Source organism: Alexandromys fortis, unplaced genomic scaffold (genome assembly GCF_014885135.2).
Source record: "Alexandromys fortis isolate MF-2015 unplaced genomic scaffold, M_Fortis_MF-2015_v1.1 scaffold_256, whole genome shotgun sequence".
NCBI lineage: Eukaryota > Metazoa > Chordata > Mammalia > Rodentia > Cricetidae > Alexandromys > Alexandromys fortis.
Window position 1 is genome coordinate 1,550,912 of NW_026068135.1, and position 15,116 is coordinate 1,566,027.

Consider the following 15,116-nt stretch of genomic DNA (forward strand, 5'->3'; position numbering starts at 1 on the left):
TTCATGAAAATTTATAAACCTAGGACTATACTTCTGAACATCACAGAATCTGAATAAGTTGTAGCAAAATAATACTTTCTGTAATTTAAAAAACTGGCAACAGTCAGACCCGGAGAGACCTGTGAGCTGCTGCTGACCTGACTCCACAGTTTAGAGCACTTTCTGCTCTTATGGAGGGCCCCAGTTCACTTTCTACCCACATGGTTGCTCACAGCCACCCATAACTCAAGTTCCAGGGGATCTGATGCCCTCTAAGGCCTCTGTACGCACCAGGTATGTGTATGATACACATACATACATGTGTGGAGGCAAAACATTCATACACATAAAATAAATCTTAAAAAATGCCAACAGCCATGATTTTCCAGTTATTGGCAAATGAAACATCAATAAGAACTTATTGAGTGGACAGATTTTCATGAAACACAGAATTTACGTTATCAGAACCACCTGCTGTCTTTAAAATGTTCCTTAATTGGTTAAGGATAATAGCTTGGAGCTGATATAAACCCTAAGGTGCAAGAATCTGCTTTCCAAGAGGGGCAAAAGTAACTAGAAGACAGGCTGTAGGAAGTTTAAAAGGTAAGGAATAAATTAAGAAAGTAGAAGTGCCTTATGACATAAGTATTAACCTCTCTTGAACTGTAAACCATTAAAAAAAAAAGCAAAAACCAATCTGAGAGGAAAATTTGGGTCTTCACTTCTTTACACTGTTACACAAAACTGTTTAGATGATCAATCGCTTTTTCTTGGCTCGGTACCACACCCTTTTGTTAACTCCCTTTCCTTAACTGACACATAATTCTCATACAATTCATCCATTTATAGTGAACATGGAATTCAGTGGTATTTAGTTTTATCAGCCAAGTTGAGCACTTCTTATCACAATTAACATTTTTATCACTGCAAAAGATGCCCCACGCTGTCAGCGGTCATTCCTCTCTGCCCAGCCCTTAGCAGCCACCTTCCTACTTCTTCTGATTTACCATTCTGGACAGATCAAGTAACTGAATCCTGTGATATGGGTCTTTGGTGACTGGTTTCTCTCAGCATAGTGTTTGTGATGTTAGTTCTGTAAACTTGACATAATCTAGGATCACCTGGAAAAGGAATCTCAATGAGGGACACTGGTCTATAGGAATGGCTTGGGGGGATTATCTTGATTATATTAACTAAGGCAGGAAGACCTGCCCAATGTGAGTAGCACCATTCCCTAGGAATAGGGAAAGCAAGCTAAACATTAGCATGCAAGCATTAGATCATCGTTCTTTGATGCTGATTGTGGGTGTAATATGACTAAATTCTACTATGAATTCCCTGTCATGATGGAATGTAATCTGAAATTTAGAGCCAAATAAACCCTTTCTCCCTTAAGTTGCTCTTATTTAGAGCATTTTATTGTAGCAAAAAGAAAAAGAAACTAAGACAATGTATTCAAGGGTCATCTATGCTATAACATGAACCAGTAGCCCATTCCATGAAATTAAACTTCACAGCATAAAAATATTTTCAGTAATAGACATTGTACAACTAAATCACATTTTCTTCATCCATTTGTCAGCTGACAGACATTCAAGTTCTTTACACTGTTTTGCTATTGTGAATAAATACTGCTAGGAATATTCATGTTGACGCTTTTGGTTCTCATGTGCCTCAGAACAGGAAAGTGATGAACTCTATGACAACTCATTATAAACACGTGGGAACTGTCAGGCTATCAGAATAAGACTTTTAGTTTTCCTCTACAATTTCCAAAAGTCAGATTGGTGCATTTACAATGTTCTCAGCTACATACCAACTTCCTGGAGACAAACCAACATTGTGCATAGAGAATATACTTGCTTAAGATTCAAGAAATGAGAGAAAAAAGGAAGAAAAGGAAGGGAGAGAATAGGCTCTAGAAAATTGAAATGTTAAAATTTGACATTACCATCTTAAAATGATACAAAGATAAGAACAGGGTATGTTCAGACTATAAGTTCATTTACCTTGTGTTGCTACCAAATTAGAATTTCATATTCTAATTTTCTAATTTTATTTGTAGCCACATTAAAAATTCATATCTGATTAAACTTTTAGAATTAAGCACCAAAGACAGAGACATCAGACCAATTATGACAAGATATAATAAAACAGAAAACAAAAAAGTAAATAGCAATAAGAACAGAAAAAAAAATTTTAAGAGAATTTGAAGTGTGAAAATAGACATTCAAGTGGGGTTGAATTTTTACCCTGAAAAAGGTTAGAATTTTAAACTACACTAAATTTGCAATTTTTTCCCTAGGACATAACAAACCTCATCAATTACATGTAAAATGTTTCTGTTTTAAAAGGGGGGAACAGAGAGGGAGAACGGGAGGGAGGGAGGGAAATCAAGAAGCAGCTCTTTCGCTTTGGCTAGTCTACTAAACAATGCTACATCTCCACCTAGTGACGTGATAGCACAAAAGCTGACCATGAACTTTTAAGACCTCAAATGCAGAAATTTACAATGCTTCACTCTCTACAAAATCAATTTACCTTAACTCCTCTGGGCATATAATAATTTTAATACTGAACGACCTTTCACTATAAAATAGTAACAGAACCCAAACCTACTAAATGTTCTAATTATCCATGGCATTAGCTTTGCCATTACTATGAATATACAGCCAACTTCAAACTCAGTATGGCTCCTAAAACCACATATAAATAAAAATACTTTTAGTTTCATTATACATTGTAGTGGATAAATGATAAACAATTAAGAATTACTTCATTATTCTTGAAAATCTCAAAACATTACAATGTAGAGTTTCACACACCAGCCAGTCAATAGAATGCGGAGAGTATTATTAACAAAATTTTACACTAATATTCTCATAGGGTAATAAAATTCTTTGGATAAAATACATACTAAGCATCTGATTAAGGGTTGGGGATGTAGCTCTGTAGCCTAGTTTATGAAAGGTTGGGTTTAATCCCAAACACTATAAAAACAAAAAATAAAGCATTTTCTAAATAACAATCCTTTGCCAATGATAAAGTTTTCACTATTCAATTACACTAACAAGTGTTCCTTTTAGTTAGATTGGAGGTGAGAGTCCAGAGCAGTAACAAAGGAGTAGCAAATTTAAAGAGTGTAGATTATTACTTACTAATTCGCCTTTGGGGTAAGGGCGAGTGTAAAGAGTTCAGATTAGGAAATGGAATTTCTGAGGCACTATCTCTGTTTTGAAGCCTAAGGACAAACATTTTTAAAACAAAATCAGCAAGTAGGCAGAAGCAGGTAGAACTCTGAATCTGAGGCCAGCTTAGTCTACACAGAGAGTTCCTGGCTAGCCAAGTAGTTCTGGAGAGAATCTAGATTAAGTGACCACTTGCTTGAAAAGTCAAGGCAATGTCACACATGTCTGCACTGGCTCTCCCATGACATAAATGGTCACATGGCTACTGGGTGTTCGGCAGCACTAAAACAGGGTATTCTTTACTTACGTAATTTAACATAAAAATTAAAACCATTTTAAAAATCTCAAGAACTAAAATTCAGCTACTGGTATGGAATTTTCCTTTATACCTACAGTTTTTGTAAACTCTCCTTACAATAAATTCTCTAAATAAAAATGACTATTTTAAAGTTAGAAATCGAATTTTTTGAAAAGATATTGCCAAACTGTTTTTACCTGTACTATATTTCAGCTAGAATTTACTACTAATCTTGAAAAGGAAACATGGGGAATTATTATCACTGTCAGTAAATGTAAGTGATAGTCATTGCACTAATAATGCTTGCAGTGGTAGTATTTCCAGCAGATCCATCTTTAGCCATAAATCATTTTCAGAAATATCACATGGGAAACTTTAACAGATTTTGGAGCTTATTTGATCATAATTCTACTCCAAATCTACTCTTCCATCAACTATCAGATTTTATACTTAATCCATTGCATCACTTGTTTATGACATAAGGAGTGAGACTTTGAGTACTGAAAATTTTTAAATAAACATGTCATAAACAATAATTTTAAATCTAACAGAAGAAAGAAAAATCTTATAAACTCAAGTTTAAAATTGCTGTCAGAACAAAGCATACATAAATAGCCATAAAATATTTCAAAGACACAACGCCATTTTTATTATCTTTTATGTGGATTTGTCTGTGTGTATGTGCAGGTTCCTGCAGGAGAGCGCAAGCACACGCATGCCTCGGCTCACAGGGCTCACAGGGAAGTGTAGGGACAAGGGCAGTCCTTGCCTTCTAGCTCGTCTGAGACAGAAGCTTTTTGTAGGTTCTGGGAACCTGTACTCATGTCTTCATACTTGCATGGAAAGCACTTTTATCCACTGAGCAATCTCTCCAGCTCTGAGAATTTATTTTTTATTCTATGTGAATGGTGTTTTGCATATATGTCTTGCATACTGAGTGCATGCAGTACCCCCACAGGCCAGGAGGGGGCATCAGATCCTCCTGAAAGTAGAAGTACAGAGAGTTGGTAGCCCATGTGAGTACAGGGAATTGAACTCAGGTCCTCTGGAAGAGCAGTCAGTGCTTTAAACTGCTGAGCTCTCTCTCCAGTCTCAAAATTCTTATATTTTTATTATTTTAATAAAACAGCACCACACCATTATTTTCATATGGTAATAACATAAGGCTAATCAAAAAAACATAAACAGGTGTTTTCAAACTACCTTGCCAAAATCTCCAATTCTTGCCTTCTTTAAACACACCATTTTATCAGTTGTTTCCAGCTGGATATACTTCGTAGCAGAGCAATACTATCTCCTGTTAGCATAATGCAAATAGCTGTTTCCTTAAAACAGCAAATAGCTGTTTTAAAATGAATCTTGGACTGGAAAGATGGCTTAGTAGTAGGCACCCTGGTTGTTCCTCCAGAAGATCCAGGTTCAATTTCCAGCACCCACATAGCAGCTCATCACCAACGGTACTTCCAGTTCCAGGACAACACCCTTTTCTGGACTCTGCAGGCACCAGAGCAGTGCACAGGAATATATACAGACAAACACCCATGACATAAAATGAAATAATAGTAATGTTACAGATTCAAAATGAATTTGTCCTGCATTATTCCATTTGAGCCTGTCAGTCAGAGCTGGGAGTGGCAGAATACACCTGGAGCACTTAGAAAACGAAGGGAATCCCTAGTTCAATATTATCCCTGGCTATACCAAGTTTGAGGCCAGTGTGGGCCACATGAGGACCTGTCTTGACAAACCTACACAAAGAACAAATGAGAACACGTCCTCTCCCCTGCCCCACTGCATATGCACTTGCTCACTGAGCCACACCTGAGTTGGGTACCTATTTTCCAAGTATCTGAGAACAAGACTGATAGGTTATCCATACCTTCACCTTCTGCACTTTTTTGACCCTAGCCACCTAAGGTGATTGTTTAACAAAGATCATTCTGACCCAGGTGCTCCCTTAGAAAGAAATTTCCAGAACCAATATGCCACTTTTTAGAAACCCTTTAAGTTACAAAGAAATATAATGCAATATATATTATTAGCCTCCTTACCCAAAATCCATCCCAAGTGGAATCCATTAGTTTTCCAACCTCATAAAACACAGCCAACTGGAGAAGTGCACACAAAGCATCTAACATAAAAACGAAGAATCTCCAGGCTAGGCAGAGCCAGACTATTAAAATTTATAGTCACAGGTAAAAACAAAATGAAATGAAGTGATACAATCTACCTCTTAGAAACTCAAGATAGACATTCAAGATGACCATGGTTCAAAAAGAGTACTGGCGAGTATCATGATGTAGCAAGGCCTGCAGTGCTTGGCATTGTCTTAAGTGGGCATCAGTCAAGTTAACCAGGAATACCAAAAAAGAAAAAAAAAGGCAAGTAGAGAGGCCGTAACTTGGCAATTCCAGTTGCAAGCCACCCAGAACACAAGCTGGTGTTTTTGTTTGCCAACTCCAGTATCCATAGCTCTGACTGTAAACTGTTTCATGACTTAGGACCTACACAGTTATTTTAATAAATCTATTTCTGGAGCTAGAGTGGGTCTGGTACTTGCAACCTAAGGAGACCAAATTGAAAGCATAAGATATTATTTCTGAGCTGAAATAATACCATGCACTCAGGAGGCCATTTGTATGCTATCATGCTAAGCAATAGCATAAAAATGGCATGGAGAAGTTAGCATGGCTGAGGAAGTCAACTTTTGTAACAAAGCAAAGATTTAAGTTTGTATCTTTGAAACACTCTCATCAGAATTTTCCATTTGATTGTCTGCCTCCTTTTACAAAGAAAGGAGTGAAAGGGTCACCATGGAAGGCTCCTCCCAAGGATAATAGGACTCACTTTACAGCACTAATTCTAGCATTCACTCCGGAGTCTATAATTCACAGATGTATAAAAGGAAAAACTAATGTGCAGAATAAGCCACAAGGAGGTGTGCTTAAGAGCGTTCTCTATTCAGTTACTGCTATACTTTTTGTACACCTTTATACAACTATCTGGTCAAAAATAAAAACAGTACTTTTACCCTCTACGTAAGTTTTCTGTAGTCTGTCTCTAAAAGCCTAAGTAGGTAATCAGTTTTAGTTCATTAAAACTTGTGAAGGCTGTAAAACACACCAGCACAGGAATGCACATTACATACATATATGGTCATCTGGAGTAGACATTTAATTATGCTTAAACCATGTAAGCTCTTCACAGCTAAGGAAACAAAAAAAAAAAGTTCCAGAGGTACAGAACTATATTAGCAGTGCTCTGGGGGATCATGCAAAAGGACAAGTTCAAGGCCTGTCTGGGCTACAGAGTTGAGTTCAGAGAAAGCATGGCAACTTAATAAAATCCTGTCTCAAAATAAAAAAAATGAAAAGGGGTTCAAAATACACTTTAGTTGCGCAGTATTTCTTCAGGACGTGAGAGACCCTAGGTTCGAACACCAGTGTTAAAAAGGAAAGCTACTTATAAAGCTCCTGGACATGAGAGAAGGGCACATATCTGAAAGCACCCTCCAATTCTTCTGAACTTAAGGAAAGAGGCTACTGAGAGATGGAAACTACGGAAAGATTCACAGAGGAACAGAGTGATCAGTTCTCCCTCCTCACCTCATCAGGATCCTGGCAGGATGTGGACGTGTGCATGTGTGCGTGTGCGTGTGTGTGTGTGTTGGGAGAAGTCAAATGGAGTATGGGGAGTGACAATCATTGCTTCATTGCTTAGAGCTTCACCAAGAATCTAGGTTTTAGTTGTGTTCCCCCAAAATCACACAATAAAATATAGTAAACTGTATTTGCAATACACTAAGCAGAAGATTAAAAATGGCAAAAGAGTAAAGATAAATCTGTGAGTGGGCTATGGCTGGTAATGTAGGCCTATAATCCTAGCTACTGAGGCCACGACAGAAGGATCACAAGTTCAAAGCCTACATGGGCCACAGAGCAAGTTCAAGGCCAGCCTGATAGACATGGCAAAAGCCTGTCTCAAAATAAAGAGAAGGCTAGGAATCAAGCCCAATGGTAAAGTGCTTGCCCACCATGTCTAAAGCCCAAGGCTCAGTCCCAGCATAGCAACAATAAGCTGTGAGTATCGGGAGCATGAGGAGAAAGGAAGAGACTGGAACTGTGAGTAAAATGAACAAAGAAACTGATGCTTTGTGCTTAAGTCCCTTAAAGGTCATGAGTTGAATGGCCTCCAGCTTGTGGTGTTACTGCAAGATGACAGGACCTTGGGGGATAGGGTATAAGGGTGGGGAAGTCAGATCACTGATCTTGAAGGAGATTCTGGGATTCTGGCTCCTTTCTCTTTTTGTTTCCCAGATACCGTCGTCAAATGAGTAGCTCTGCTCTGGCACACACCGCCACAATAGTCTACATTGTGACAGGCCCGCAATGATGGGCCAGTGACAGCACGCTGTACCAACATAATATTTTCTCGTAAGTTGATTTTCTCGGGTATCCTGTCACAACAATAGAGAGCTGACTGACACTTTCTGGCTTATTTCAAATATGTGTTGAACTATTCTAAATAATCTGCACTTAGCTTTTGGCATAAAATTCGCCACAAAACAATGCAAAAGTTTCTGGCATACCTTGAAATTTTTGTACACAGGTTAGAGATCAACATAACATCATTAGTAGTTAATACAAACTAAATAACAGAATACTACTGGCAGTAACTGTCATAAAACTTAAGTTCTTTCAACCTTAAGAGCCAAGTCACTGGGGAATTCCTCCTTGAATTCAAAGGATGTGCTGTAGCATTTCCTAACCTCTTTGTACTATAAGAGCTGTTAACTTTCATCAAATTCCACAGATTCTTAGCTATAACCTCCCCTAAAAATTAGTCAGACTTGATTTTGTAAAGAAACAGTGAGCTAATAAAAATGAGTGTTTACCCAACTTTACCACGAAGAATTTCAAACACGTGCCAAAGTGTAAACCACAGTATTATGAAACCCATGTACTCACAAAAGCCTCAACTATCCTGCACAGAGGCCTAGTCTTTTTTCATTCCCCATTATCTCTCTAATTTTGAAGCAAATCCCTTATTTCAAACCATGTACAGACATTTACTATCTCCTGAAGCTTTAGCTCTAAAGCTATGATTAAAAACATCCCCACTATATCAGTATCACACCTAAAAACTAGACTTTGGGACTAGTTAATTCCAGTGTGTGCTATTTATTTATTTGTAGTTTCTTAAAAATTGTTATTCTATGTGTATGAGTGTTTTGCAAGTATGTATGCCTGTGTTATGCCTGTGTACCTGGTGCCCCCCGTGGTCAGAAGAGGATGCTGAAGCTGGAGTTATGGACAGCTGTGACATACACAGCTCTGAGATGCTATGTGAGTGCCGGGAAGAGCATCTGGGACCTCTTCAAGCAACTTAAGTCAGTGCTCTTAACAGCTGAGCTATCTTTCCAGAGCACATTTTTTAGTAATAAAATTTATTTAACAATTTTAAGTGCCTAAAATTTATCATCAAACCACAGAATATTTATAGAGCATCTATCTCTATGGGCACTCTAAGGTTCTATATAACTTATTGAACAAGTACAGAAGCATCCCTTGACCTTACATCAAGTACAGTTCAAGAAAATAGGCAGAAGTGTCATATGCTGGCTGGAGCTAGTCGCTTTAGAACTGAAATAATGTGAGCAAATGTCTACTGACCCAAGAGTGACCTAGGCGGCCCCAGGAAAACACACTGTACAGGTCATCCTCAGCAGTGGCTGCTGAAGAGCAGCCAGAGCCCTTGATGGAAACCAGGAAGAGGCAGAGTCATGTAAACTATCAGCTGAGTGTTTCCAGTGAGATGAGAAGCAGAACAGGAAATGCAATCTGGGGAAGGAGACGGGTTGGGAACATGAATCTGCCCAAAGTAAAAACTGGAACCTGGTGGGTTACAGCCATTCCGGATAAAGCATTTATTTTAAATGAATCGTGGGGAACCTGTTGCTCAAACTCAAAGTCCTCAGTTAATCGGGATTTATGAGTACCTGGCCTGTTCTACCCTGGGACTATTGTCATAGTGTCCATCCAGCTAAGCCCACTTGCTGTATAGCTTCTAACACCATGAGTATACAACAGAAAGACATGTAGATTTGGAGAATGTGAACTTAGTTCCATTTTATAACAAGGAAATAGTTAAAAATGATAGCAAGTCAAAATTTAGAACTTCCTGGAATGTTTAGTGTTTAAGAAAGAACTACAACTCTAACCCTGAGCAATAAAGTAGAAACTGGTATTTGAGCATTGGAAATTATTTGTCCTTTTCTGATCTAGAAATATTTCATATTTGGACTAAGTGATTTAGACCTAACATGGCCTGATGAATCACAGACTACACAGCAACATAACCCTACAGCTGAGCTGCCTCAAATAAACCACAGTGCTATTTCTGCCATGGCCAGTGACACTGGGTTGGTATCCTTACCTTTTACCACATCAGCGACATTACAGGTGGGATCAATACTCCCTATGTGTTTAGGATGAGCAGGATTAGTGTCACCGCCAAACAGAAGTGCTAAATGAACACAAAAGAGAAGAAAGGGGATTGAAGCATGGCAAGCTGGGGTGCTCAGGCACAGAAAGAAATTCCAATTCTCTAAAAGGATCTTTAATTTTAAGAATCATTTTAGCATCCACAATGACTTAGAGCAATGTAAAACAGCTGATGGGTGAGCAAATACATCAGCCAAAAAGTCCATCAGTTGCAGTCAGTAGACCGACCCTAAAGCAGCAGCGCATGTCCGGTGTCTAATCCTTTCTCCCTCAGCTGGTGGAAACTAGATCAAGACATTTCCATGCTCGGCAGCTAATCTCCCTGCTCAAGACTACTGCAGTCATTTGTCCAAATCATTAAATATTCACAACATGCAGTTTGGGCCATTTGTGAAGAACCTTCACTGGCAACACTGCAAATGCCTCCATCCTGGAGGTTCTTTTTCAATTCTGTGTACACAAATAACATTGTTAGAAAAATACTTTATTTTACTCTACACAACAGTTGCAAACTTTTATTCCTAAATAAAAACCTTAAGAACCTGAAAACAAAAAAAGGAACTCAAGCCAAATTTTTATAGGTATACTTTATATTAAATTATTCAACACTTGGAAAACAGCCACTGGCTCAGTACATTAGCTGGCTAGTATTTAGGTTCCTTTTTTCTATAAACTGTCATATAGTTTGTTTCTAAAAACGCATAAATACATACTTAAGAGTTCCATTAAATTTGTCTATCTAAATAAATCAAATGAGTTTTAAAAACCAAAAAAAAAAAAATAAGCAAACAAAACATGCTTTGTCCATGCTCTGATTCAGCGAGGATGACTCCAAATACGTGGATGCTTTTTCCTTAGAATTAAAAAAAAAAAAATGAACCAAGGTGACAACACTAGAAATCAATCAAGAAGTTCTTTGTGTTAAGAAGAATTTAGATTAGAGCCCTGTCTAGTAGCATGGGGAACAGACTAAAGCTCTCAGCATGGCATCACGGACTGATAACCATGCTTCCTTGGATTTTTCCTACCACAGCGGAAAAAAGGAATTGTTTATATACCCAACATGCCATTCAACAGTCACAGTTTTGATGGTTTTAAAACTAAAAAAGAAAATGCATGTACGGATTAAGAAAAAAATACTACCAGGTACATCAAATTATGGAGAAATAAACATGGCTGTCATTAAAACCAGTCCTTTGCCTCCACAGCAAAGCAGCAGCAGAGCCCGAGAGAGAGGCAGTGCTCCTGCCTCTAATGTAAGCATCAGAGATGTCTTCCAAGGACAGCTCTGAATTAAGAACACTGATTAACAGATGTTTACAATAGGAAGGATTCACTTATGAAAAACTGAACTAGAAATGAGATTTCTACAGTCAAAAGTCTAAATCAGTAGATTAAAAGTGAAGCAAAACCAAGACTTTTCAGAAAAATCAATTTGGTTACCTTCTTAAAGCTGGACCCAACATAACCCAACTTACTGTGTTGGTTAATAAGCATGCGGAAAGAAATTCGGTTGGTATAAAAACGATCCAGGAAATATTGGATGTTACTGCTAATAAATGGATCAAAACCAAACTTTTCCTTGTACTCAATCACGCCTTGGGCCATGGTAGGAACAACATCGTTGTGTCTGTTTCTGATGTTAATCAAAACGTGGAGAAAGCTGTGTGGGAAGGAAACACAAAGTGGTAAGTCTGGATTTCCCAGGCCGAACACATTTCCTACCTCTGTCTAGTTACCTTCCGGTATTCCTTATAACTATAAACATTATGTTTACTAGATAGTAAAGGAAGTAGTCAAAATATTAAAACCTAACCCAAGCTTTGGTTTGAAACTTACTACCAAAATTCCTTTAGAGCTACACAAAGTAGTCTAGTCAAGTTTAAAAATAAGTTGAAATAATTTCTTAGGAATGCACTTACATTTTGGAGTTCTCTAAATATTTTTTGACTAAAGAATTACAGAATATATCAATGTTTCTTCTAAGGGTTAGAAATGGAATCTTAAAGCAAGAGCTTCTTCTCTGAATAAAGAATGCCAAACATTTTATAGCAAAAATTTGAAATAATCTCCTTCCAGTAGTAAAGCATGTTAAAATGTAGATATAAAACCTCAATGATAATAAACTTATTTGCTGGGAGCAGTGGCACATAGCCACCATTCCAGAGACTCAGGAGGCGGAAGCAGGAGGTTTAAAACTAGCCTAGACAATATAGGAAGACACCCATCTCAAAATCAAACACACCAATCATTTTCAAGTATTCTGGCACATTATTGTCAAGATATATAGGAAAAGGGCTGAAGAGATGGCGTGGTAGTCAGCACTGGCTGCTTTTCCAGAGGAACTGGTTTACATATTGTGTTGGCTTGAATAAAAATGGCCCCCAAAGACTCATATTTCAATGCTTAGGGAGTGGTACTACTAGGAGATGTGCCTTGCTGGAGAAGTGTGTCACTGGGGGCTTTAGGGTTTCAGATGCTCATGTCAGGCCCAGTGTCTCTCTCTTTTCCTGCTGCTGCCTGTAGACCCAGATGAAGATCTTTCAGCTCCTTCTCCAGCACCATGTCTGCCTGCATGCCGTCATGCTTCCTCCCATGATAATAATGGACTAGACCTCTGAAACTCTAAGCAAATGCCAACTAAATGTTTTCCTCTCTAAGAGTTGCTGCGGTAATGGTGAAATTCACAGCAGACACACACTGGCTCACAACCATTTTTAAGTCCAGTCCCGGGGAGTAACACCCTGTTCTGGACTCCACGGGCACCAGACACTCATGTGGTACACATTTTGTAGACAAAACACCCATACAAATAAAATTAAAAATAAAAACTTTAAAAACACGTATAAAATATGAAATACCACGACTTTAAGGACAGGAAAATAAGTCAAGCAATGACATCAGGCTCTAAGGCTGAGTGAGTAGCTGTGCACCAGAATTTAGCATATTAAGAATATAACAATGTGGGGTCTAGGGAGATAGCTCAGCAGTTAAAGAGCATTGATGGCTCTTCCAGAGGATCCGAGTTCGATTCCCAGCACCCACATGGCAGCTCACAACTGTGTGTGGCTCCAGTTCCAGGGGATCTGACACCCTCACACAGATATGCATGCAGAGAAAAACATCAATGCACAAGGAATAAGAATAAATTTTTAAAAAGAATGTAACAATGTAACTCAGTAAGGAAATGATTAAACTGATTAGGTCAGAGGGCTAATCATACACCAATTTCAAGTCATAAACTTAAGAGTAAGACTGGGGAGATGGCTTAGGAACAATGTGATGAGAACCTGTACCCACATGAAAGCCAGGTGTGGCAGCATATCTCAGTAACCCAACAGCCAGAGGAGTAGAGAAAGGTGGATTCCAGGGCATTGCTGGCTAGTCTAGTCAAAACATCAAATTCCTGTTCAGTGAGAGAGCCTGTCTGGAAAAATGAGGTGAGCATGATCAAGGAAGACACTTGATGCCAACCTCTGATCACCACATGAAAATGCACACATACACATGTATATGCATAAACCATACACAAAAATTAATTTTTAAAGATAAAAATGTTGAGTGAAATCATAAACAATAAAGAAAATCCACTGAATCAAGTATGCAGCTGAAATGGAGAGGGCTGTTCTAAGCTTATTAGGAACAGGAGAAACTCATGACACAAAGAACAGAGATGACTGAATTTCAGAAGCACGTGGGTGAATGAAGAACCACAAGAGTCCTCAGACTTGGCGAAGATGAACATCTTACTGAGAAACTAAGAAAAGGGTCTGTATTAGTGGGGAAGTCTAGGAAAAAGCAAGCACAAATGCCAATCAATTTTCTGGCACAAAAGCAAAGTAAAATAACACAGTGTGAAACTGTTCTTTATTAGGATGGCAAATAATAAGCAGTGTAGGTTGCGTGTGGGTGCTAAATGGAACATTTTCTAAGGGCAACTTAACCAAATATAGCTCAGGTCCAAAGACACTAATTCCACTTCCAGGATCAAGGCTGGAGAAACAGCTGAACAACGTCAATAGTTGTTTTCAAAAACTGCTTTCACACACATGCATGCATACTCATACATAGAGAACAGGAGTGGGGGAGACATGAGAGAAAGAAAACAAAAGCTGTTTGGAGAGATGCTGTTTGAGCCAGCAAGATGACTCAGGGGATAATTGCACTTGCTGCTTAAGCCCGGTGACCTGAGTTTGGATCCCTAGAACCCATAGAAAAGAAAGGCAAAAACTAACACCCAAGCCTATCCTCTGATCTATATGCATAAGATGACAAACACCTATGCACATGTATCATATACTCATACATACAAACAAATAATTTTTAAAAACTACAAACCAGTCTAAAATTCAATACTAGTGGGGCAAATTACATGACTTATAAGTAGAAGAATTAATAATATATGCTGGGCAGTGGTGGTGCACGCCTTTAATCCCAGCACTCAGAAGGCAGAGACAGGCGGATCTCTGAGTTCTGAGACCAGTCTGGTGTGAGTTCCAGGACAGCCAGGACTGCTACACAGAAATAAAAACCCTGTCTCAAAATGCCAAGTGTGTGTGTGTGAGTGTATATATAAGTGACAACTACGTGTTACATCATAACAATGACAGACTCTGTACACAGCAGTGTCCCCAAAAGACTATGTCCCCTGGTAAGGCTGCAGTCATCTTAAGTTTGTACGAGAATACTCCACAGTGTTCACACAAATTTCTCATGATGCATTTCTCGAAAGGTATCGGTCATTAAGAGATGCATGATTATATTGTGAAACTATTAATAATGGCCAAGAACTATTACAGATACTTATTTTTATAAAATTTGCCAAGTGGTGGTGGCACATGATTATTTCCCAGCACTCGGGAGGCAGAGGCAGGTATAACTCTGTGAATTGGAGGCCAGCCTGGTCTACAGAGTGAATTCCAGGACAGCCAGGGCTACACAGAGAAATCTTATCTTCAAAAACCAAAACAAATAAACAAACAAAAACAAAAAACCCTAGACTCATGCATTATGAATGTTTAGGGTAAATGAGGGTATAAGAAAATGTTAGGTGCGGTTGTCCACTAGTAATGGAAACTTGGGATAAGTGTTTTACTTAAGTCTTATTTTTATCTCAATGAAATATTTCTGTAACAAATATATACATAC

At 38.4% G+C, this 15,116-nt stretch overlaps 1 protein-coding gene across 1 annotated transcript in view; it reads right to left on the minus strand.

The window, feature by feature from the left end:
- The window catches only part of Pdk3 (pyruvate dehydrogenase kinase 3), a 72,067-nt gene that overhangs the window by 26,399 nt on the left and 30,552 nt on the right, over positions 1-15,116 (minus strand). Inside the window, exons 4-5 of the mRNA XM_050126450.1 lie at positions 11,447-11,631; positions 9,901-9,990 (exon numbers count right to left, since the gene is read on the minus strand). Of these exons, the coding sequence (XP_049982407.1) occupies positions 9,901-9,990; positions 11,447-11,631 (275 nt within the window). The remainder of the gene's footprint in view (positions 1-9,900; positions 9,991-11,446; positions 11,632-15,116) is intronic.